Raw genomic sequence first — 26,158 nt, 5'->3', positions numbered from 1 at the left:
AAGCTCCTAGCACAGAGCCTGAGTTACCTTTGGGTTTCAAAATCCCTGTTAATATTATTGAAATGCAACATGACGATCCCACTCCTGACACCACTTGTGATGGACCGAGCAGTGAAGGAAACTTAGGCACAGGTTAAAGTCCAAAAAATGATTTTTTTATTTAACCCAAAAAACATAATTGGTTAACTCATGCAAAAAGAATCAAAATCTTGGGCCCATAAAAGAGGTCAAACTAACAAAACTCTACTCAAAGTTGACAACACAACTGATAATTCAAACTGACCTGACTTAACGAGACAAAGGGGAAACTTAAATAGTGGCTGATCAGCCCACAAAAACAGGAGAAGGGGTAAAACACACAAAACCTAACTAAACCAAACATAATGAACTCCAATTCCCAAGTTGTCAGCTGGTGACTGTGTGGAGGTGATTTGAGTACAGTGAACTCACTGTCATGTTCCAGAAACCAGCTTGAGATTATTTGAACTTTGTGGCATGGTGTGTTTTCCTGCTGGAAGCAGCCATCAGAAGATACAGATGGACACACTGCTGCCATAAATGGTTGGATGTGGTCAGCAACAATACAACGAGTTGTATGTAGTGGCTAAATGATGCTTAGTTGGAGACCAAAGCCAAAACCATTGATACAAAGCAGGATGGATCCATACAGTCATAGTGCTAATGCCAAACCTTCCCATCCAAATGTTGCATCAGAAATTGAGGAACCATTTTTTTTCACTCTTCCATTTTCCAATGTTGAGTCAAATTTTACCATTGCGTTCTTGTTCCCATAAGTGGAACCCAGTGTGATCTTCTGCTGCCCAATGCTTCTGCATCAAGGTTCAATTGTGTGGTGTGCTCAGAGATGCTCTTCCGCAGCTCGAGGCAGTCGGCCATTCTCCTGTGACCTCTGATTTTCAGATTATACATTTGCATTAACAACCAGTTAAATTAGTTGTACCTAAAAAGTGTACAGTGAGTATATTTTATTGAAGGTTACAAATGATCTTCTTATGGCCTCTGACAGTGGACTCATCTCTGTGCTTGTCCTGCTAGACCTCAGTGCAGCGTTCAATACCGTTGACCATAATATCCTATTAAAGCAATTAGAACATGCTGTAGGTATTACAGGTACTGCGCTGCAGTGGTTTGTATCATATCTATCTAATAGACACCAATTTGTACATGTAAATGGAGAGTCCTCTTCACACACTAAGGTCAGTTATGGTGTTCCACAGGGTTCGGTGCTAGGGCCATTTCTATTTACATTATACATCCTTCCCCTAGGCAGTATCATTAGAAGACATAGCATACATTTTCACTGCTATGCAGATGACACCCAGCTCTATCGGTCCATGAAGCCAGATAACACACACCATTTAGTTAAACTGCAGGAATGTCTTAAAGACATGAAGACCTGGATGGCCGCTAACTTTCTGCTTCTTAATTCAGATAAAACTGAAGTTATTGTACTCGGCCCTGAAAAGCTTAGAAATATGGTATCTAACCAGATTCTTACTCTGGATGGCATTACCTTGGCCTCCAGTAACACTGTGAGGAACCTTGGAGTTGTTTTTGACCAGGACATGTCCTTCAACGCACATATTAAACAAATATGTAAGACTGCTTTCTTCCATTTGCACAACATCTCTAAAGTTAGAAATATCCTGACAACGCTGAAATCAAGTTCATGCATTTATTACTTCCAGGCTGGACTACTGTAATTCATTATTATCAGGATGTCCAAAAAACTCGCTGAAAAGCCTTCAGCTAATCCAAAATGCTGCAGCAAGAGTCCTGACAGGGACTAGAAAGAGAGAGCAGATTTCTCCTGTTTTGGCTTCCCTTCATTGGCTTCCTGTTAAATCCAGAATTGAATTTAAAATCTTGCTCCTCACATACAAGGTCTTAAATAATCAGGCCCCATCTTATCTTAATGACCTTGTAGTACCATATCACCCTATTAGAGCACTTCGCTCTCGCACTGCAGGCCTACTTGTTGTTCCTAGAGTATTTAAAAGTAGAATGAGAGGCAAAGCCTTCAGTTTTCAGGCCCCTCTTCTGTGGAACCAGCTTCCAGTTTGGATTCGGGAGACAGACAGTATCTCTACTTTTAAGATTAGGCTTAAAACTTACCTCTTTGCTAAAGCATATAGTTAGGGCTGGACCAGCTGACCCTGAATCCTCTCTTTGTTATGCTGCAATAGACGTTGGCTGCTGGGGGATTCCCATGATGCATTGAGTTTTTCCTTTCCAGTCACCTTTATACTCACTATGTGTTAATAGACCTCTCTGCATTGAATCATATCTGTTATTAACCTCTGTCTCTCTTCCACAGCATGTCTTTTATCCTGTCTTCCTTCTCTCACCCCAACCGGTCGCAGCAGATGGCCGCCCCTCCCTGTGCCTGGTTCTGCCGGAGGTTTCTTCCTGTTAAAAGGGAGTTTTTCCTTCCCACTGTCGCCAAAGTGCTTGCTCATAGGGGGTCATATGATTGTTGGGTTTTTCTCTGTACCTATGAAGCGCCTTGAGGCGACTTTTGTTGTGATTTGGCGCTTTATAAATAAAAATTGAATTGAATTGAATTATGTGAATAAGAAGCTGCGCATGAATTAAACTTTATTTTGTGCCGTTCTCATTTATTTAATCTTTGTTAAAATCTTTAAACCCAGAAATGTTTTGATTCAAGGTTGTTTATAGGGCAACTTATAGGTTATTGTGATACTCTAGTTCTGGTTAATTATCATAGGTGTCTTGTAAGCCCATTTGGGATGGGTATAATGTTTTAAGCATCATATAATAATAAAATTTGATCAGTTAGTGAATCTATGAACCTGTTATGTGTCTAATTACCAACGAAAGTATCTTCTATAGATGTATTTTTAAAACCAACCTGGTGTTTTTTCTGGTGGGCCAAACCAGACAAAATGTGAAAAAATGAAGGCAAAGAAAAAATTATATAATAATTACTTAAATAGCAATATTTTGTAGGTAGTTGATAATTTTACTTGCCAAATGTTAACATTTATTCCCAAAAACATGCCTGCAGACGGTCCTATTGATGCAAATGCTTCACAGCTATTAGATTCAATAAATTAAATGAGAACGCATCAGCCGACAGTCTTTTATGCGATGTCAGACAGTCACAGTTAAAGAAAAAGCATCAGCCAGAGACTTGGTCTAATCTTTATATACATAATTAGTCACCAGTTACAATACACATATTTATATACTACAGGAACACAGATAATACAGGTACTCAGTGTGTGTTTTACATTTTTTTTTTATTATTATTATAATTTTTTCTTTACCTAACCTGCATGTTGAAGAAGTGCCAATCATGGGGTTTGTCTTCAAGCCTGGAGGACAAGAAGGGGAGAGGCTCTCACTCTCAGCCCTACTCCCAACTCACCACATATCCACTGGTCTACATTTGAGCAGTGCATAGGTCTCAGAAGTCCGGACTCCTTTTCTAACGCACACAGATGGCTTATACAAGTTTAAACATCCTGCCTCTTTTATCCCAGCTCCTTTTTTTTTGTTTTTATAGAAGAAAGCTTCACATTCATTCTTCTATCTAATGCTAAAGCTGATCTGAGACATATTAGGACTCATCTGCAGATAAAATGAATGGGAAACGGACTTCATGGACTCGCCCATTATGCCCTTTCAAGTATGGCTTAACACAACTGTATTTTGTTGCATCCTTCAGCAGAAGACAAACCCACAGAGAGCCTTTAATGCAATGTCATTATTGCTTACAGAGTAAAAGAAAAAGCTTTTGTGTACATAGACACAGTGCAGATTCACAGAGGGCCCTATAGTTGGACGGTGATCATGGGAGAGCAGAGCCGAACCTCTGCTTGCTTTCATCATGAGAGCGGGGACACGTCCGACTCAGAGGAACTTATTAAGAGCAAGCAGAGTGTGAGCGGGTCGGGAGTGTAGGGTTTCTCGATCTAAGGTGGAGGATTTACCACAGGGAATGATGGCAAATGCTTTCTTTGCTTATACAGTGACAACTTCTGTGGTTTTTCAGTATGATGGGTAACACTGTATTCACATGAATGCAGCCAGCGGGGATTCCTGGTCACTGAGAGCTGTCACGGTTTGAAAAACTGAACAACAGGACACCGAAAACTACAACTGCACTGCAAAGCTGGAGTGGGCACAAGTAAAACGAGCTTCAGAGTGTCAGTGTGCACACAGCAGTTTCCTATAGCAGAGCAGAACTGCCACCAAATATCAAAACCTCTTAACATCAAAGGAGATCTCGTTCTAATGAAAAACCATCAAACTTAATGTAATACAATTTTATGTTGGAGTAGATGGTGCAGACTGTGTGTTTGCTGGATATTTAGTGTTTCTCTGCTTGAACAGATATGGGTTCAGGATCTAAAATAATGCATCTGAAATGTATTCAGGCTGTGAGCGGCTCACTCAAGAGACAGATATGTCACCATAGTCCAATATTTCAACCCTAAACCAAAGTAAAACTGTATTAAACTAAGCATTAGAGAAATGAATGTAAATAAAATGAAATTTTCGAGTCTCTCCTAGGAGTTATTAATTGAGAATTAATAACTCCTAGGAGAGTTATTAATAACTCCTAGGAGAGTTATTAATAACTCCTAGGAGAGTTATTAATAACTCCTAGGAGAGTTATTAATTCTTAATTGAGAATATCTGGACCATTTCTTTAATGCAAAAATCATTAAGTAGTGAATAATGGTGCGATTGTTCCTTTTTGTATGGTCTTGTACAGACCATTGCATCACTTCCATGCATTTGTATTTTGACTAACAACTGATCTCTGATAGTATTACTGCTATTTTTCCACAGTTTGTTCAGAAATTCATGCTTTCCAGAGGATGAACCCTAACAACTTTGGTGGACCCATGATTTCCCCTCTATCACTACCATCCATCTGTCCATCTTCCAGTTATCCAATTCAGTGTCACACAGTGGGACCGGAGCCAATCCCAGCCATCATGGTGAGAAGCAGGGTACACCCTGACAGGTAGTTTATTAACCTAACGTACATGTCTTTGTGACGGGAAGCTGAGGCACAGAGAAAACCCCAGCCGGCTCATGGGCTTGAACCCAGGACTGTCTCATTGTCCTCACTGCACCACTGCTCCACTGTGCTCCCCTGCAGTAAACAAAATATAATAGAAATGGACGCTGCCTTTTGGTGTTAGTGACATAATTTGGATCAGAGATGTTCGGCAATAATCTGGGAACCTGTCAATGCATTTGCAGGATTTTGGCTGGGAATTATAGGCGAGTCGCTTGTGGACGCACACCCATGCCTTTTTAGCTAACAGCTGGTGGATAGTCCAAGCTCCAGTTGCCAAGGTAACCCTGTAATGTATTTCCAACATTGTCATATGTCTATCATTATAACAAGACCCTGTCACCCAATGGCGGCTCTGCTTCCCCGGAGTTCAAGGCTTTGTGAAAGCTCTAATCTTTGAGCTAAAATGGTTGTGTTTGTAACGCAAACCTACTGATATGACTGGCATTTTTTAAGGCTGATACTAATAAAAAAAATCAAAGCTATTGCAGAAGATTAAGCCAATAATTTAATGTATGTTTTCATGACTTTTTCAAGTAGATATCTCACCAGCTGATGGACTAAAACCATTGATTTACAAGACAGAATTATTATATGTACACTCCTCCAGCACCCAATTAACTCACATTACTCATAATATACACACATCCATTCCTAAGTGATTTTTTTAGAATGACTTGATTTCCTTGGTTGCCTATCGTCTTCACGCTTCTGGAGACAAACACTGCAGATACAGTCCCACAAAATGCGATCCAGTGGCTGTAGTTTGTTGAGTGTCTGGACGGTACATTCCTCAAAAAACTATTCTTACCCTCACAAAAACAAAAACAAAGTAAACACCTCATGTTGACCCTCTTCACCAAGTCTGTCAGGACATTCTGGGACATGAGGTACATTCTGCTCATGCTCGTCACTATTCAGTCCACAGGATGGTTACAGGAGACAACAGCAACAGGGTTAGTGATGCTGGGTGTTTCGTCAGCCAGTGAAAGTGGATGAACTGTTTACAGATCCAGGTTATCACTAACATTTGGAAAGAGTGGAGGTACAGTGTTGTCCACACAAAAGCGTAGCAGCCAGATTTTTAGCCTTTCCAAACCTCAAAACACAAGAAACAAAGGTAAGTAATCCCATGGTGAGCAGGCCTCTTGGACCAGTGCATGGACTCACAGGCTGGAGGGTTGGAGGAGGGGGTACAGGTGGCTTACATCTTCAAAATGGGCTTCTGTATGCTAGCATAGACAATGAAAAAATGGGTGTAGCTTCCAGGCCTGAAAACTGAAGCCAGCATGGAAGTGCCTTCAAGATACATTTTTTTTAAAGGGCACCAGGAGGTGACTTCTCTGGCTGCAAAAGGACTTCTGGCCCTAGAGAAGCCTATGGAAAAATATAGCTCAGAGTTTCAGGTCATATCAAATAAACCGTCAGGTCCACTTTGTTAATTGTCAGAAAGGAGAATTATCCAGGGTATACTCACTGGCTAACAAGTTCTGATTGATCAGTTGTCGCATCGAGTTTCAAAACACTGAAAAAGTTCCGCCTAAGGCTTCGTAACGTCATGGTGGCTACATCCATCTTTTATATTGTCTGTGCACTTGCTCGTATTGTAACCTCATTAAATAGCTGCAATCTCGCTGGCTATTGTTTCGTTTGGTTACCCTTGATAATCTGGATTTGAAGTTGGACTTTAATAACAAATAAAGCATGGCGAATATGTAAAAAATATATAGGTGCGCCACCTTTTTTATATATCTGCTCAGCTGGATAACTAGTTTACTAGTATTAAAGCAGACTAAGAGACAGATGGCATTAAATTAATCCAGAGTATGTGGGAGAAACAGAAACAATGGTGGCTAATGGAGAACAAAAATCCCATTTTTGTGGCAAAAATCAACAAACGTTTTAAAGTTTTTTTTAAATCAGGGTTTACAGGTGATTTTTAATGTCTTAAGATAATTTAGATAATGATTCAACATAAATACCCACTTTACCCCCTTTAAAGTCTTTGCTGAGTGGTCTTAAAACACGGCCACTAAAAACATTAAAATCACCAAACACTGGTTAGCCCTGATGCGAGCCTTCTCTCATGTGGGCTAACATTAAAAGTCCAATATTAACAGCTGAATGTCAGATAGGATTTATACTGATTCCATGTGTTTTTTCCCCCAAGCTTTAAAGAGGGTTGCATCAAAATACCTTTTACTTTTAACGCTTTACAGGATTTTTGTTGGAGCTAATTAACTTTGCCCTCAGTACAAAAATAATTTTCTTTTGTGAAAAAGTTAGCATTCTCAGTAGCTGTAGAGGATGGTAAACTTCTTGTTTTTAGCTAGTTATGAGGGTATATTTGAGAACCTTTTACAAGGTTTTTGTTTCAAAATTGAATGACCCCATAAAAATACTAACCACAGCTGTTGTTTGAACTAAAGTTTGTTGGCCAGGAATCAATCAGATTAGTGCACGCTTCTGTATAAAGGTAAATATTTTTCAGAGTAAATTTTCAGTAATATTAGATTATAGCCATAGAGTATGGTGAAATACAAAAGGTAATATATTTAATGCAAAGTGAGATTATATTGGGTTTAAGTGTTATTAGTGTCATTAGAAAGGGATTAATGAGTCCAATATGAAAAAAACTGTCTTTGTAGTATTATCACATAAAGTCAGTCAGAGGATTATTGTTTGATGGCTACATGGTTGCTTGGTATTTATGATTATGAATTATTGTTTATAGGATCTGTACTGAGTGGATATTTGGGATAAGACATGAAAAAACAAACATAAATGTGAGGAATATCTATTCAGGCAAAGTGGTATAAAAACTGAAGATTTCTATGGCCTGATAAGATACCTGAAGTGAGCCTGTTGTCCATTGCAGAATCTAGATCAGATCCAATTATAAAGGCTCTGTGAAGCCATGGGAGTCAGCCACAGTGGATTTCTCTGACAGTGGCAGCTATTTGTCTATTCATGTGGTGTTGAAAGGAATTGGAAAAATTAGCTACCAACTGCAAAACATGCCCTGAAGTTACAACAACTCTGAATGTCTGCAAAAATGTTGCTACGAGACAAATGAAACAAAGTGTTTGGCTTATACTGAGAAATCTTTGATTAGTGGTGCAAATTCACATTTTCATACACATTTGTGATGAAAATTAATTTTGGAAATGTTTTCTTTATTAATTTGCCATAACTTTGGATAACAAGTCAGGTAAATCCATATTAATTCATTATAGCTATGAATATGTGTGTACTTTTTAAAGCACTTAGTAAGAAAATACAACATGTCTTCTTTGTAGCACTCATGTTGTTTTCACATTAAATGCTATAGGCTACATGAACAGCGGAAGTCGGAAGAACAATTTTCCCAACTGGGACCATCTAAGGAGGATGTGAATGCACAGTAGTAGCTGCACTATGTAATGTAGATGATATACTGTTATGCAGTGATTCTTTATTTACATTTTGATAGCTGTCTCTTAGGCTCCTAACTTTTGGGGACACTGGCTGGGTCGCTTTCTTCATGAGAAGTTGAAACCACTCCCACATCTGTACACTCAGTTAAACAAGAAGCCACTGCAAACCAGATGTCAATTAGCTTAGCTTAGCGTGAAGACTGGAAGCAGGTACCCTACAACAAAATCTGTTTGGGGCAGTGTAGCGGCAACGCCTCCTCCTGGTCTCTTACATTTGCTCGACATTTAAAAATGACACAATACTAACATAAAAGAGAAAGCCCAGTCAAAGCAGCATTATAAAACATTATAATGTACCTCACATGTATGACATCACCTCCACATTTTTCTATAATGTTACTATAACGTTGCAAAATAGTCTGGTTATTTTGCTACAAGAGAAGCATACAAACTTACCAAGTTCTTATGACAAAATGTAACAACGTGGAATTATGTAATATGTTTGTTGGGTAGTAACATAATAGTCTGCCGAAAGGTAGCAAAATATTAACGTTACAGTCTAGAAAAACTTGTATCAGACCCCACCTTATTAAAAACGTTTAGAAAATTTCCTGTTTCTCTGAATTAATAAATAATACAGCTGGAAAATATTGCATGGTCATCCTATCTTGATAGACATAGCGGTGATAGATATCGGTGTTATCCATAAGTAAGCATCAGTAAGCTGAGCCAATCAGCTGCTGGTAATAGCTTCATATTTATCAGACAGATGTGAGAGTGGTATCCATACTTTTATTTTGGCAAAATAAAAATGTTAATCTCTTTTGCTGTTAGAGCCTCGTGATATGACTGGGCTGAACGCACAAGCCAGACTTGTCTTTAATGGTGATAGGAAACAATGAGTGACTGGGTGTGCATAAAGGACATGGAGCTCAGTAACTCAGTAATATGGAAGGTATGGAATACCTGTGGGAAAAATGCTTTTCTTCACTGGGTTTTCTGTAAAAAACAAAAACAACCAAAACTATGATGAAATTGTTTTTTTGTTTTTTTTTTAAAACCCACTCTAAAAACCCCATTATCTCAGGAGCATATCACCATCTGGACTACATGAAGAATTTATTCAGGTAAGTGACTGCTAATCTTTTATAATCCGGTGCTAAGTGCTTTTATCTGTAGACAAATGTGGCTGGATAATGGCTGGGTCATTGACTGAATTGGAGGGGGCAGAACAGTGTGTGCTTCCAGTCCGAGAAACCAGGAGCAACAATTGTTCCGGCCTCCGTTTACGAATGTTATTCATCTGCCACCGAGGGATTGTTGAGGAGACAGAGAGGCAGGCTGCGCTATTAGAGCTTAATTTAATGCTGGGTCGCTCGACATTCTCAGTAGCTTACTCAGAAGAAAAGATGATATGTGACACCTCGCCGTGCATTTATACCTGGGTATGACTGCACAGTGAGATGCAGAATTTAAAAAAAAAAAAAAAAACAGTCTGTGGATGATTACACTTAAAAGTTCAGTTAGAGCTACGGAGATAGATTTGACTCCCCCCCGTCTGTCCACTTTGTGCGAATGAGCAAACCAGCAAAAGTAGTTTGGTGGTGGCTTATACATTTTATATATTGTAACAAGAGAGTAACAAGAAATGACGGTAAAGATGGCTAAAAGGGATCAGATCCCTGCAGTACATGATACTTTTGTCCACATACTTTTGACCAAGCCGAGCAATTTTTTCTTTATTTCATCCTCAGTTTTTCCTTCTTCAAGTACCAGATTTAATCTTTTCTGTGTTGCATCTTCTTTCTTTTTAAAATGGTCTCTTCAAAATAGTCTGTAGAGCGACCAAGCACATAAATTAATCTTAAATGTGTTCAGACTGAATATGTTTCTCATCAACAAAACTGCTTCTAAATGTTTCTGGTGTCCAGTTCTTTCTGTTATTTGCCTTTAAATCTTCACTTATATCCTCGTTAATGAAATACTCAGACGTAAACTTTATGTAAGGTGCCTACGGTAAGCTGTGTCCTTCAGTCTGAACACATCTTATTAACCTGCACTTCCAGCTCTGGCTTCATTTTGACTGGTCAGTGGTCCCAATGGAGAATGCAGTTATGAGCTTTACCTACAGCATTGAGGAGTGGGGCTTGTGTTAATGGGCCAGCTTACAATTGGAAACATTTCAGCTTAGGACAGAGAGCACCACTCCTCTGACAGAGATTCAATAATCACATAACAACTGCAGGAGCTACAACTACCAACTATCAAAGAAAGACATGTTGACGTGTTGTTGAAGGCAAAGGTGGATGGGTGGACTGCGGGGCAGGAAGGAGGGTTGAAGGAGATGGTTTGGTCTGGGTCACCTCTTCAGATGGTGGCATCATGGGGCAGTTGAGGCACTGCCACTTCGGATTTCTGGTTGGAGTAGCGCTGCATGTGGGGCAGCAGGGGGCCAGATGGTAACAGGCCTAGCAGCTCCCTGGATCTGCTTGGCAACCTCCGCCCCCACCGGCGACTACCATAACCGAGCTTGCGGCTTCGCCTCACTGCCTGGCCTAACAGCATGGCTGTGTGGGGCCACAGTGGGTCCGTGAAGCTAGAGATGCTGGACTCCTGAAGAGGGACACAGGACCTGCGCCTCAGTGCGCGTTCTCGGAAGATGTGAGAGGCGGCAAAGAGGTCGGGGCTAAGGCCGAAAGAGCCGCAGGTCAGCGAGATGCGGCCCTCCAGCGATGGCCCCAGCAGGCTGAGGCTAGTTCTGTCCGTGAACGAGTCAGTTCGGTCTTCGTAGCCAAGGTCAGCGGGCGCTGAGCACTGCTGCAGGGGCCAGCCTCCACGGCTCTTCCCCCCATTGTCCGCATTGCTTCCTCCCTCTCCGCCATCACGCTCTACCCTGACCGCTTCATCTTCCTCCTCATGCTCCTCCTCTTCTTGCTCCTCCTCCTCCACCTCTGCTACCTCCTCCTCGTCCGCCACCTCTCCCTCCACCACACCCTCCTCCTCTTCCTCGGTGCTGGTGGGTGGTGGCGAGCGAGGGTCCCGCAAGAAGACCACTATGACAGTGATATTATCGCTAGAGCCCGCATCCCGGGCTGAGGCCACCAGCTTATGAGCTACCATGGTGGTGTCCCCAGCGTTCTCCTGGAGATGATCGCTGACCACGCGCACCGCCTCATCTGGATTCACCGTGTCCCAGAAGCCATCGCAGGCCAGAATCAGGTAGTCTTCTGAACCATCCAATGGGAAGATGCCATGGTCTGCGTCGCCACAGATGTAGGGTTTGTGCTCAGAGTCACCTGTCAACACAGGTAACAGTTTAATCTGTGAGGATCTGCTCAGACTAAGGTAAAAACATCCAGGAACATCTCATGAATCAGGAAAAGGAATCTAGTAGGAAATTATCTAAAATAATAACATTATATTTATAATAACTGCTTTCTAATAGTGGGATTAGCATATGTACATGTGCTGCTTTAAATGTTGGGGTGGGGTTGGGGTGGGGTGGGGGTGTTAAAGTTCTCTGTACTCTTACATTTAACACCCTACCTTAAATCTAACTCTGTTTTAGGGTTAAATTGTAACTTTAACCCTAAAGGAAATCTTTAACTCTCATGTTAGTTCTTGAAGGGATGTGAAAAAAATAAGAGTGAACCGATACATTAGGGTTAGGTGCAACTTTTCCTTTCCCTCACTCTGCAGCTCTAAAACTAAGTCTGGTTCTCAAAAAGATAGCTGGATCAATTTTTCTGTAAGGAAGCTATTTTTGGCTGCTCCCTTATTCACAAAGGGTCACCACAAAAGGTAGCTCTGCATATTTGATTGGTCGATTTTTTTTACTTCCTGACTCAAAACCTCAAAGGGATTTGTCTGTATTCCTCGGTCTGAACCAGGGAGTCTTTTCCTTGCCAGGTAAACGTGTAAGCTGCTAAACTTGGATATGCTTTTACGGATGTGTTTTAATGTCATTTTATATTTGTTTTTTGTCTTTTCTGTAGCAAATGACTTCTGTCGTTCTTTTTGGATGAGCAGTTTTCAAGAAGGGTACCACCCACAACCTGCCCACAGTCTGCCCACAATTACACATATTTCTCTTTTCAAAAGAGAAACTTTATGATTAACTCAATGTGACACGTTTAAGGGTCATCTATGAAGCTACAAAAATGTATGAGAATTGTGCAGTAAAAAGAATGTGCATGAAAAGTTTACCTATCGCTCTGGATACAGACAAGCTGCCATTGACCCTCCACGTGCCGAACCAGATCACACAACCTCCGAGAGCCTCGATCCTCTGCTTCTCATCCTGCAGACACAAAATGATTGGAATCATCTTGTGCTGCCATTCTGCAGCAGAAAGCTCAGTACTAAAGCACAATGCTTTGCCCGCCTCTGCTGTGCCCTTAAAATCTGAAATGCTGGTGCTGTTTCTAGATTAATGATGCTGGAAACAGGCTGGGATGTAGCAAGGAAGGAGGACGGTGTCCTGTGTTACTATTGTTGTTGCAGAATTAAACAAAGAAACACATGGTGAGCAATAATGGAGTGGAAATTTTGCGACAAATTACAATAATGAACAGGAAGTGGAAAGCTCATGAAGCACAAGTTTTCCTATATACAGATTTTTAAGGGAGTTCAGTTGTTTGACTACGACGTGCACCTTTCAGGTACTCAGCAGGCAGGTGGTATAATACTGCTCTCACATTTGGTTGTGAAATATAAAACTTTGGCAGAAATCACCCTAAAATATCACTAAATAACACATTATATCTCATTTGTTCTCATTTTTTTTAAAAGAAGTGTAAATTAACAATGTGTTGTTTTATCTGAGTTTATTGGTGCCAGAATATTTTTTTGGCTGTAACTATTAATCTACGAAAGTTCTCACCGCCTGCCAACTGCTCAGAGAAAATAAATATTTTGCCACATAACGCCGTAAAATGGAAACTCGACGTTTTTACACTTCAGTACTTTTGCCGATTAAATCAACACAACACAGTAATGGGATCTTTACATAATGCAAGTGCAAATATGATTAATCTGAAATCCATCTAAGTCAAAATGCACCAACGTATAAAACAACTCTTTATTAAAGTTGATAAATTATTGTCATTTGTCTTATCCTTGCCACTGTCTATTTGAGAAAGTTTACATCTGATTGACTGCCCCTCACAAACAGAAGGTCAGAACAGCAGGTAGGCGTGGCTGCTAACAGAGTTTCTACAATCCACAGAGAAATTCATAAAGGACTCATCATGTCTGAGGTATGAGGAGACTGAGTTATCTCACCTCTCTGTCTGGTTTATGTGGTTTCATCAGCTCCACCACCTGCCCTCTCCTGACCAGAATGACCTGGGAGTCTCCAAGCCAGGCCACGTACAACGTCCGGCCCCGCAGGAACGTCACCACCCCTGTTGTGCCGCAACGTAGGTTCTGCCAGACAGACACATGTCACAGTGTTCTCAAGAGCAGCTGCATCACCACAAATACTTTGAAACGAGCAGAAAAAAATGTTGACAACATTGAGCTGTTTAGAAAGACACCTCTGTCTCATTCTTATTAAAATTGGACTAGCTGTTGGAATTATACTCATAGCATAAATATAATAAATAAATAGTGTTATTCACCATGAGTAAACTTAACAGTACTTCATAGTTTAGGAATACTGTGCAGTAAATACTACTAAATGGTTTCGTCCTTGGATTATGTGGTTACCTCTCGCGAGGCCTTCTTCACAAAGCGTTCGTCGGTGAGTTTGAAGGCTCTGCAGAGCGCCTCGCTGGGGTCCTGGCTGAAGGATTCCTGCCGGACTAAGTTCACGTGAAGGTGATTGGCTGCATAAATGGCAGCATCAACACCTCCATGACCGTCAAACACAGCAAAGAAAGCCTGCTCTTCCTGATCCTGGCAGACAGGAAAAAACATGATTTTGTAGGCTGGACTGCATGGCGTGAAACTCCCATATCACAAAAACAAATTTCCACAGTTATCTATTTGGCATCAAACTTTTGATGTAGTCCCTAAATACAGTAAACTCAAATGACTTAATGGCCTAATTGGTCAAATGATGTAATGTAATATTGAGACTGCAAACATCACAATTTGGATATATCAAAAGTTACTATATGCAATATTTGCTAAGGTATTCTATATAAAATATACGGAATTACAGGTACTTAAATGCTACATATGGGTCCTTTTAGCATGATGGTGGGTAGTTGCTAGGCACCATGATGATGAAATAAGATCCTTCAGGGGCCCAAGATGTACCTGGCTGCTCAAGGTCTGATCATGTAGTTTAGGGGCAACCAAACAAAGAGAGAGAGAAACTGGGTGTTTAATATGATTTGTGCCAAATCGACTGCATTCTTTCTTATTGCCAGCAGGAGGCGACTCCTCTGATTTCAGAAAACATTTTACTCTGGAGTTTATGGTCCTAAGTTTTCGAGCCCTATTTCATCAATAAATAATTAAATAAAAATAGCTTGAAAAGGCTTGTTGTTGCTAACAGAGTACAAAAATAGAAACAAGGGGCCAGAAATGATGTATTAATGTGATCACATTAATGTGATTAATGTGATCAAACATTAATATGTATTAATGTTTGATCTGATATTGTCATGTTAGTGTTGTTTCTGGATAAACAAAAGTAACGTTGGTCCAGGTTCAACATTGTAGTGATGTCATTGTTTTGCGATGTGGAAAGACCGTCCCACCACACACAAAACCGTAACCCTGATCTCATAACCCTAACCTATAGCCCCGTAATCCTAAACCTAACCTAACCTTTTCCTAAGTGGACATCAGCAAGTTTTTTTGCAAGTCGCAAAGCTATGACATCCCAACAATGTGATTGGTCAGTTCCAGTGTTGTGGAATCATTATTGTGTTGATCCAGGATAGTGTATTAATTAGGTTATGATTGACCGTAATTCTAACCCATGGCTCATGAGCTGCAGTTTGCTGACCTCTGGCCTAATGTAACATATTTAATGCATGAGTTTTTGTGTGTTTTTGACACTAACCCCTACCTGAATATTGAAGAGTGTGTTGAAGTCAGGGATGATGATGTGCTTGTCCTCCATCTTGCGCCGCATGTTCTTGATGGCGTGGATGGACGTCTCATAATATGGCTGTGGACGACGGCGGAAGGGGAGCTCCTTCAGCCAGAGGCAGCACGTCTCAAACAGTCTATTAAACACCAGCCGGGCCAGCTTCACAGACTCCATCTCTGACACACACAAACACACACACACGCGATGAGCCAGGCTGTTCTATTTTAGCTTCATTGCTTCCACTGTTGGTTTGGAGCTCAGTTTATAGAGCTTGCACTTTTGAAAGTATACTCTATCAGAGATGTATCTTTTGAACATCAAACAGTGCGTCTCTAGGTGCCTCTGAAAGCTGTCTGAGAGGTGATCGCTCAGTCTGCAGTAACAATAGCTTCTAATAGTGACACAGAGTACTGGAAAGATAAAGAAAATGTGCATGAATCACTCTTACAGTTTAATCCAGTTTTCTTACCATAGCGAAAGTAAAACAATATTTCGGTTACCCTGAAATGGCACATCTGTAAATCTGATCATTTTTGTGACCATTTAAATTTATATGATAGTTATTTATTTCATTTAAGGAAAGGTTTAATGTAGCTTTGCAATAACTGTTTGAGGTACAAAGTACATTTATTTTTTATGTCAATTAGCTGTTCCTCAATGAAATGTCAGGAAAACACAGAAAATCTTCAGTGTAGTTTCCCAGAGTCCAAGGCAACATTTTCAGATGTCTAATCTAAAACTCAAAGACATTCAGTTTACATTTATATATAAACTGCAAAGATTCATGTTTGAGAAATTAGAAAACACCTGGTGTTTTTGCTGTTCAAAAAATAATGAAGGGAGCACTTATCGTCACAATATAACACAACTTCAGGGTTATCAATCTGTCCAGTTAGGAAGCAGAAACCACTCTGAATCCATGTCAGCTACTTTAGTGGAAATCAAAGTGATTAAAGGTGCATTTGAGAAGAAACAACAAGACAAGCCCTAAACAGGGGATGGTTTCGCAGGTGGTGCTTCAGGGCATCGCTCTCTCTTTCTCCTTCCTGACTGATTTTTGCTGGTGCCTTTGTCACTGCTGGCAACAGGGGACGGGACCTGCAGCCCATTCTGTTTATCCAGCTAGACCAGCTTCTCCAGGATTTTAGACAGCATCTGTCTAATGAGCTCAGTATAGACCTGCCAGCTCTGTTTCCTGGTGAAAGCCAGTAGAAGTGCATTTTTCTCATCTATGAGCACAGGCCCCACTCTAGGCCGTTGGGACCTCATGCAAGTGAATATCCTGGCCGAGGTCATAATTTACTGGACTTTGGCAGTTTTCCTCCTGTTCTTTCACACATAAAGGAGGAGATCTCAGCCCTTTTGAGCCCTTGTCTTGTTCTCCCACAGCCCATCTCCTTATATCTCCTCCACGCTCTTCACACAGGAAACCTTTTGATCGTGGAGAAGCTGGACTCCCTGTGCAACAGATACCATCTCGTGGTAACAGCAGTGATCAGGACACTGGCAAAAAGCAAAACTGTAGAAAAAAAAAGAGCCACAGAGGAGAAGGAGAGAGCAATGATCTGTGGCCACCACCTGCAAAAACACTCCCTTTTTGGAGCTTGTGTTGTTGTTGCCTTTCAGTGCACCTGTCGTCAATTTCATTTGCATCAAAGCTGAAATGGACTCGCAGTGGTTTCTCCTTCCCGACTGGAGAGATTAATATCCCAGACGTTTGTGTGTCATACTATGATGATCAAGTGGTCCCTTAATTCATTTGAGCAGTGCATTAAGTGATTACATAAATGAGCATAAATACATTTTCTGGTAACTGATCAGGATAAGCCATTGCAGGGGTGTGACGTCTGTCCATATCAATTTATTTTAATTTACCGACTCTGTCTTCAACAAAACCTCAGTAGTTAAGTTCAGTTAAGTTGAAAGGGGGGGGGGATTTAATAGCTGAAAATAATTATGTGTTAACATTGTTATCTTGCTACTTCTTTGTTCCTATATTTTCCTCTGGCAGGTTTTGCTCGTACTGGCCAGATGGAGAGGAAAAAAGAAAGTTAATGAGTCGAGTTTCGAACCTTCATGAGGTTGGTCTACATTCAGCTTACAACAAGAGTATTTTCTTTAATGAGTAAGTATTTGAATAAATAAACCTTTTTATTGCTTCATGTGGATCACAGTTCCAATTTATTGGTTGCACCGTTGCCATTTCATCCTTACAGCACAGTTTTCTGGACAAGGTTTAATATTTCTCCAGATAGCAGAAGACAAATTGTCAGTAACATTTACCAAGAACTGCTTTGCGAGATCTAAAAATTAAAGAAACATTGGTCAAATTAAAGTACTTTATCCCTGGGTAGTCCCTGCACATCTTCCTCTCAGAGAGATTTTACAGGGTGAATTAAACTAAAAGGTTCTTGTCTAAATTTTTCTGCTGTGTCAAAAAATACCCAACAATGACATTTGAAAACTCCTCATCCCCCGGAGGAAATTACACCCTTGTGAACAGAGGCACTCCAGGGGCCTGTTTTACTTTGTCAGAAAGGCAAAGTCATTGGCAGATTTCACTCAGGTACACAAGTTAGTGGAACAGAGGCGAGCCTGTAAGCAGAATATGCGCTCGCTGTAATAACCACGTCTGTGCGAGTATGTGAGCGTGACCTACTAATGCTATCTGCTGGTATTATAGTCTATCCTGATTTTTCTCTCTCTTCTCACTGTCACTTTGCTTGAAAAATATGGCATCAGCGAGATGGAGAGCCAGCTGGTGCTGCATCCACTCATCCTCCTTTTTAAAAGTATGTGCACATCAAACCCAATGTCCTGGTAATAAACTGCACTTTGTGAGCCGAATGTTTCACGCTCTCCTCCCGTCTGTCTTGCTCCAAATGGAGATGTTGTAAAGGTCTATTCATAACACCTTGCAAATAGTTGGAGGGGGAAAAAAAAGAGAATTGTGGCGTGCAATGAAGCGGCATCAAACAGGATGTGATCGGCTGTTACACAACACAAGACGCACAAGCAGAGAGATGGTGGTGGTGGTGCACTCTGAGCCTCACTACAACTCCAGCAAGAGCAGAACATTTACAACCTTTCTACAGCTCCTGATGCTGGATTCACTGTATGCGCTTCGCCCGCTTAAAGCAGGAGAACTAAAGAGAAACTGGTGTAATGTAATGGAAACAAACCCAGTCTTTATGCTTTTATGGTTTTAGTAAATAATGAGTGTTTTTGGTAATTGGATTGCATTTATATTTTTGTACTTTTTCTATTTATTTAATTTTTTTCAATGTTGTATATCTCAGCTGACGTTCTCTGCTCCTTTATAACTGCTCTGTTGAGAATAAATAAAGCATTTTTGAATTTTAATTTGAAACGTAAAGTTATAATTTCTTGTTCACTGTAAGAAAAAAAACAACATCTCTGACATATGTTAGCAATACTAGATTTTTGTGACTGTTAGCAAATGATTGGCTGCACGACAAATCAAAAATGGTTAAAAATTTGTTTTCAAAGAATAAATCATTTTTAATTAACTGATATTTGCACGTGCAATATTCTTAATGTTTCCTACCATGAACCTCTGAATTTACTTCTCCTACAACTTTTAGTATTTTGCAGAAATAGGTCCATTGTTGTGGCATGGATAATGGCTGTCAGTTAATACCTCTATGTTTTTTTTTTAACATTATCAGATTCGATTTTATTGGAATTTGGTGCTAATAATTCCATAATTAGGCATCTCAGTTTAATATTTAAATATTAAACTGAGATGCCTGTTAACATTTTAAATAATTTGTAATCATAGAGACAATTTCCACAATGGAAAATAGAAAAAGCTATATTTTAAAGCTATATATAACTTATATGCACATAAGTCGCTCAGACTGTGAGTAGCAGAGTATCTTTTTGTCTAAATATAAGTAATTATGTTTGATAATTTTGTGCGATTTTTCATCTCCTTTTTGCACAAATGATTAAAAACCACAATAAGTTACATTAGAACATACACTCAACGGCCAGTTTATTAGGTACGCACTGTTTGTACATTGTTTGATGCTTTATTTCTTTATGCAACAGAGTCAACAAGATGCTGGAAACCACCAGTCCATTTGAGTACAGTGAACGCAGAAACGAGTTTGAGATGATTTAAGCTTTTTTACATGGTGTGTCTTCCTGCTGGAAGCAGTCATCAGACGATGGGTGGACTGTGGTCATAAAGGGATGGACCTGGTGTTTAAATGATGCCCAGTTGGTAGTAAGAAGCCCAAAGTGTGCCAAGAAAATATCCCCCACACAATTACACCACCGCCTGCCTGAAATATTGATACAAAGCAGGATGGAGCTATGCTTTCATATTGTTTATGCCAAATTCTGACCCTACAATCCAAATATAGCAGAAACCAAGACTCAAGACAAGACAGCAATTTTAGTGAGCCTGGTGAACTGTAGCCTCAGTTTCCTGTTCTTAGCTGACTAACTAGTGCTGTTGCTGTAGTCCATCTGCTTCAACATTCAGAGTTGCTCTTCTGCATTTCGGTTGTAACAAGTGGTTATTTAAGTTACTATTCCCTTCCAGAACTGATGCTCAATGGATATTTCCTTTTTTCCGAGTATTCTCTGTAAATCCTAGAGATGGCTGTGAAGTAGATCAGCAGTTTCTGAAATACTCAGACCAGTTTGGCACCAACAACCCCACCACCAGGATTAAGAGAGCAAGCTACAGTTGAAGGACTCCCTTTGAAATGAAACTGTTTTCCTCATTGATTTTTCACAAATTGATCAAAAGGGCTAACAGAGCAACACTTTAGACTGTCAATACTGAACGGGTTCCTTTACTTTAGTTCCCAAAGAAGTCATTAAGTTAAAAAACAAGTCATAAATACATCATTTCAGCTTATTTAAAAAAACAAAAAACAAAAAGACAGTTGCCTTCGAAAACAGCTGGCAATGTACATGTCAAACAGCAGTTCTTTGGGACTATTTTTGACTAATACATATCTCGTCCTCTGCAAAACATGACAGCTGACAAACTGACAGCCTAATTGCAGTTTGAGCAGATGTTGACTGTTGAAGGTAATTTGTATATCTTTGCATGCTGTGTTTTCTCCAGTATACAGCTTTCATGTAGCTTGAAAGCCATTTTGATGTAAATATGCTGGCCATTGTTGGATTTAGCACATCCTGGCTGACAGCTTTGGGTGTGCTTCGGAGTTTACTTTGTGCCCTCTAGCGGTCAAACACCTCTCCGTGCAGCTTTGTGGGGGAGAACTGGGACAAAGCCCTGGTGGTTATATGCCTATGTGCATGTGTGTGGGATGAAGTGAGAGAGAGACCTAATTTGTGCGAGAGAGCGGTCTCGTGGGCTCCCTGGGGACTCACGTGGTAATGGGTCAGCTCCATCTTCTACAGTCTTATTGAGGTGGTGAATAGAGAGGTCAGTCTGCAGGAGGCTGTCTGCTGTGGCTCTGGCCAAGGCGGCAGCCAGGGAGCACGGGCAGTTACTGTGGTGAGGAGAGACGACACAGTTAAGAATGGGTCAGAAAGAAAAATCATCTTACATCATCGACTGACAGCATGATCTAAGTTTATTAGGAAATATATTCAAGGATCCACAATACTAACATGCCGGAACAAACAGCATTACTGATGCTTTCTTGGAGCCTTAACACAAACAAGTTTTGGCAGGTATTATTGGCTGGTTTTGGCTCGTCACAGGTGTGGGCATCAGCACAGATACTGCATATCTGATTATAAGTAATAAGAAATGACAGCACACAGATCTCAGAAATATACATCTGTGGTCATTTTTCTGCTTCAGAGCAATCACATTTTTACATAGCAGTAAAATTATTAAAAGTTACATTTTTATAATAAGTCATGCCATTCACTTAACAAGGCAAACCCGCACTCTGGCAGGCTGAAAGATGATCTAAAATTGCAGTTCCTCTAGTCACCACTTGAGGCTGGCTCCAAAAACGAGTCAGTCCCGATAGACTCCCATGTTAATGAACGTGTTTGCAGCCTGGTACAAAAAAGGGTTGGGTCTCTATGCACAGTTTCTTCCTTTATATTAACTGTAAGGTAGGCAATTTATTTTTCATCCATTTTCATCCACACATCCATTTGCATACCGGTGAGGCTTAATCTTGGATATGGCTTTCTTGATTGACATATGTGGTGTAACTGCTAGCTATGTGCTAGGCCTCACCTCTACTATTCGGGTTTTTCAGTCATGGATTATCTTCTAGGCACATGGTGCTGTAGGGTCAATGAATAAGAGCTCAAACACATAAAATCAGTCGGGGCCCATTTAACATACACAAGGCTAATCACCAATTTCACAGCAAACACTTGCCAAAGGGTCAGGGAATACAATTTTTTTTTCTCTAGAAACCAGAGGTTGTATCACGTCCAACATGGTGGACCACTCTTGAGAAATATGACATCACATGAAAAACCTAAACAGAATTTATTACATGAGTGATTCTCAAAGTGTGGGGTACCGCCCCCTAATGGACACTGCTCATGAGCTGTACAAGATATTTCACAATAAACAAAACACCTTTAACTTTACACTTTGTAATTCTGTTTGAAATTAACATTAATACTTAAAATATAGGTATAAAATATAAATCAAATATTAAATACAGAAACCATTTCTAAATAATCACAGTTAAACAAAGCCATGGAATTTAAATTACATGTTTTTAGAGCTAAAAAATTATAAAAAAACAAATCACAAATGAGAAATCACTTCATTTTGGTTTGTGTGTGTGTGTGTGTGTGTGTGTGTGTGTGTGTGTGTGTGTGTGTGTGTGTGTGTGTGTGTGTGTGTGTGTGTGTGTGTGCGTGCGTGTGTGTGTGTGTGCGTGTGGCTGCAGCATGATTCAATTTGGGCACTCCCTGAATTCTGATATCATGCATGTCATCTGTGGAATGCCCACGTGCGTATTTGCCTTGAAGGATTTAAAAATTTTATAACACAAAGTTCTGCTTAGTGCAGCAGAATATCACAACATCTGGCTACATCTGCACACGCTGGAGGAGGTGTGCCTTTTTCTTAAGGTTAACGAGAGCTGGGGAGGAGGAGGAGAAGGAGTGGGAGGAAGCAGAGGAGGGTCGTTTGAAGGACTGAAGGCTTGCTGTACATGAGTCACCACGATAACTAGGCCACATCCAGATGCAGGTAACCATAGTAACCTAATGTCTGGATAGTCTCCATAGCACTCAAATTAACTTGAAAATATATCTGAACTGAAGTGATGCTAGCTCAATGGCTTTTTAATTAAGGAGCCACAAGCAGTGAAAAACGACTATCCTGAACTGGACTGATACAATAATCTGATCTGGTCACACCTGAAAATCCTTCAAGCATTCACACAATCTAAAACTTCCGGCAGGTGTGTTGAGAAGCTCTGATTTTGGTTACATGATTTGTTAATGAAGCAGTAATGTTGGTTTTAAAGAAAGCAGGGCATGATCGAACAAAGGTTCAAACCAGGAAACAGCACCTGAGGCTGTGCACTCCTCTGGGGGTGATTCATTAAGTGGGACAACAGATGGGAGGCAGCGAGTGTTCAGAGGTTACTGTGCTGAAAGAGAAACTTACAAACTGAAGTATATATGTGTCCAAAAAAATGTCATGCTATATTTTAAACATATTCTAACACCCTATGCTTACATCAACCGAATATACACAGCACACCCAGACTACCAGCTATGTAAGGCTGTAATAAACCAAAGCAATCACAAAGATTGCTTTGGTTGCTAGCAAGTCGGCATGGTCGCCTTCAGTTTGAATGGATGTCAGTGCCTCGTCTGCAAAAAGATAGTGCTCGATCAGCTGTAGTGAGGCTTTCTCGTCAACGTAAAAGTTGTGCCTTACCAATGCAACCAAACATGTTTCAAAAAGCAATAAGTTAGTGTCTTCCATGTGTACTCCCCAACCAGTTGGGGAGTACACATTTCTCCCTAGCAACTAGAGGTGCGAGTGAGTTGCTGACTGGTCTCTATACCTATGATTGAGGACACTGGATTATATTAACCTGAAACCTTATCTTTTGCTAAAGTTGACCAAGTAGTTTTGGTACCTCAGCCAAACTCTGCTGCAACTAAAAACTGACAAAGATCACTGAAAAGTGAAAATATTGAATCAAAGTAGGTCTAAAAAACACTAACGACACTGTTTCCCAAAGAGTTGAATAATTTTTTGGGGGATGCTGTGCATATGTGTGGGTGAATGGAAATGGAGATAAACTATCCATCCATCCATTCGCTTCCGCTTATCCTTTTCAGGGTCGCGGGGGGCGCTGGAGCCTATCCCAGCTGTCATAGGGCGAAAGGCGGGGTACACCCTGGACAGGTCGCTAGTCTGACGCAGGGCTAACACACAGGGACAGACAACCATTCACACTCACATTCACTCGCACATTCACACCTAGTGGCAATTTGGATTATCCAATTAACCTATCCCCACAAGCTGCATGTCTTTGGATGGTGGGAGGAAGCCGGAGTACCCGGAGGGAACCCACGCAAACACGGGGAGAACATGCAAACTCCACACAGAAAGACCCCGGCCTGATGGTGCAATTGAACTCAGGACCTTCTTGCTGTGCGGCAACAGTGCTAACCACCGTGCCACCGTGCTGCCCCGAGATAAACTAACCCTTTAATAAATTAAAGATTAAATAATATGATTAATAAGTTGCTCGGACACATAAATATGTTTAGTTATCTCAGCAAATTCATCCACTTCTGGATGGAGTGGCCATTCAACTTGCAGTGAACTCAAGAGCATAACAGGTAAGCACTTGAGCTGATCAACCCCAGGACCAAAGACTCTTTGGGAGGCATCTGAAGTGACTGGCTTTGTCTGACAGAAGTGAAACAAAAACAAAAAGTCCAGGGCTGGTTGGTTAACAATGACTTGAACCTTCAAAATAAGAGCGAGGGCACTGTCCACCAGTTAATCCATGGTCCTTCAGATAGATAATTTAAAAAATGTCTTGATGTGGAGAACACTCAAAGTTTTGTTTTTAGATGTTAGGCAAACCCCAGACTAGTGGGTAAAAAAAATCTGTTGCACATCGCTACCACAATGATAACTTGCTGTGGCTGGACATTGTTTACTATTTAGTTCAGCACGTAGAAAATTGACTAATTCTAATTAGTGCTAAACACAATAGGTTTTGTGTCTGTTTTAGTGCTTAGATTTAAATCTAAAAGCACTTATGGTCAGGTACTTTGTTCAAAACAAAAATATTTCAGCATCACTGGGATTGCCAAAAGCAGTTGCACAACAACAACAACATCATCTGTACCAGATGTCAGTAGATTTTAGTCTAGACCTCGATCAGCATTTTACAGCTGGGTTGTTCCTACATCTAAAAAATGATGGTGTCCGAAAAGGCATTTTGACCTTTCACCAGAGAAAAATCACCAGCACTATGTTTCTTTTTAATAACCTTTGATTTATTTAAGCTGAAAATATGTTTTTGTTTATAAAATGTCTGCTGTGTAGACTCTTAGCTTTACCTATATCAGCCTTACATATATAATCACTCCCAAAGGCTGATTTTGACCACATCCTGCTTGTGCAATGTGTCATTTTGAACTCTGTTTCTTTGGAGCACAATATATCCATCGTATTTTAACTTCAACAGATATACTGCATAATGTTCCATATTAATTTAAAATGTAGCACTAGGGCAACTGAATACAGATAATCTCTGTTGGACACTTTCAGTACAGTACTCAGTGCACTGCATTTAATTTCCCCCTAATAAATGAGCTGGGTTGGCTGAGTACAACGCAGGGACATATTCTAAAATTAAATACAGTCAGTGTGAAAGGGGCCTCTGTGGCTCATATGTCAAATAGCATGGGTTTAATCAATGAAAACTCAAAGCCAGCGGCAGCCAACCTCAACATTTTTAATTAATTCAGCTGTACTCTTGCTAACAGAGACAGCTAAGTGAGTTAATTTCCATGTACGACTGAAAAGATGTGTGTTTTTACTAGCAAATACCATTAGACGACTCTAACAAAGCGTGGTCTCATCGCAAGACTGACCTCCCAAGCACATCAACAGCATGAGCCATTTTACTCGTACCCATGGCAACATGGTGTCCTTTAAAGTAACAAAGCTTTCTTGCGGGATTAATTATGACAATGCAAATTCACAACCAGAGGAGGTCAGGGTGGATGGGTGGGTCCTAAATACATTTGATTTTAAGTAGACGTAGCTTTATTTAAAGTATTTTAATTCATGGACTCAAATGAGAGCTTCTAGAGTAGCTTTGCACGACTCATAGTTTAAAAAAAGAAAAAAGCACGTCTCCCAGTGGTTCATGGAGCCATGTTTTAGTATTCTGGCCATCGCTGTGGTGTTTTTGTAATAGTGGCTATAAATGAATAAAAATGCTAAGGTATCAGCTGATGCATTCACTGACTGTGCAGGTATGGGGTGTAGATACTTAAACCTGCTGAGTTGGATTGGTGTGAAACAACGCATTAATAAAAGAGTAGAATTTGTCTTGTTGCAAAGGCATTTAGTGCAATTTATCACACAGCAAGCTATTTATTTTTTAGCTAATTTAAAACATAATAAAATCCCAGTGG

At 40.4% G+C, this 26,158-nt stretch overlaps 1 protein-coding gene across 4 annotated transcripts in view; it reads right to left on the bottom strand.

Annotated features, from left to right (window-relative positions):
- Positions 1 to 6,137: 6,137 nt before the first annotated feature.
- Positions 6,138 to 26,158, bottom strand: part of ppm1e (protein phosphatase, Mg2+/Mn2+ dependent, 1E) — a 56,669-nt gene continuing 36,648 nt past the window's right edge. For all 4 annotated transcript variants that reach the window (XM_080866119.1, XM_080866121.1, XM_080866120.1 and 1 more), the window contains 6 exons: positions 20,918 to 21,039; positions 15,518 to 15,717; positions 14,203 to 14,391; positions 13,777 to 13,920; positions 12,700 to 12,793; positions 6,138 to 11,789 (listed from right to left, as the gene is read on the bottom strand). In XM_080866119.1, the coding sequence (XP_080722245.1) occupies positions 10,861 to 11,789; positions 12,700 to 12,793; positions 13,777 to 13,920; positions 14,203 to 14,391; positions 15,518 to 15,717; positions 20,918 to 21,039 (1,678 nt within the window). In that variant the 3' untranslated portion in view covers positions 6,138 to 10,860. The remainder of the gene's footprint in view (positions 11,790 to 12,699; positions 12,794 to 13,776; positions 13,921 to 14,202; positions 14,392 to 15,517; positions 15,718 to 20,917; positions 21,040 to 26,158) is intronic.

Source organism: Rhamphochromis sp. 'chilingali' (genome assembly GCF_963969265.1).
Source record: "Rhamphochromis sp. 'chilingali' genome assembly, chromosome: 19".
NCBI classification, from domain to species: Eukaryota; Metazoa; Chordata; class Actinopteri; order Cichliformes; family Cichlidae; genus Rhamphochromis; species Rhamphochromis sp. 'chilingali'.
Note: the sequence above shows the minus strand (reverse complement) of the source record. Positions and strands in the feature narration are given on the sequence as shown.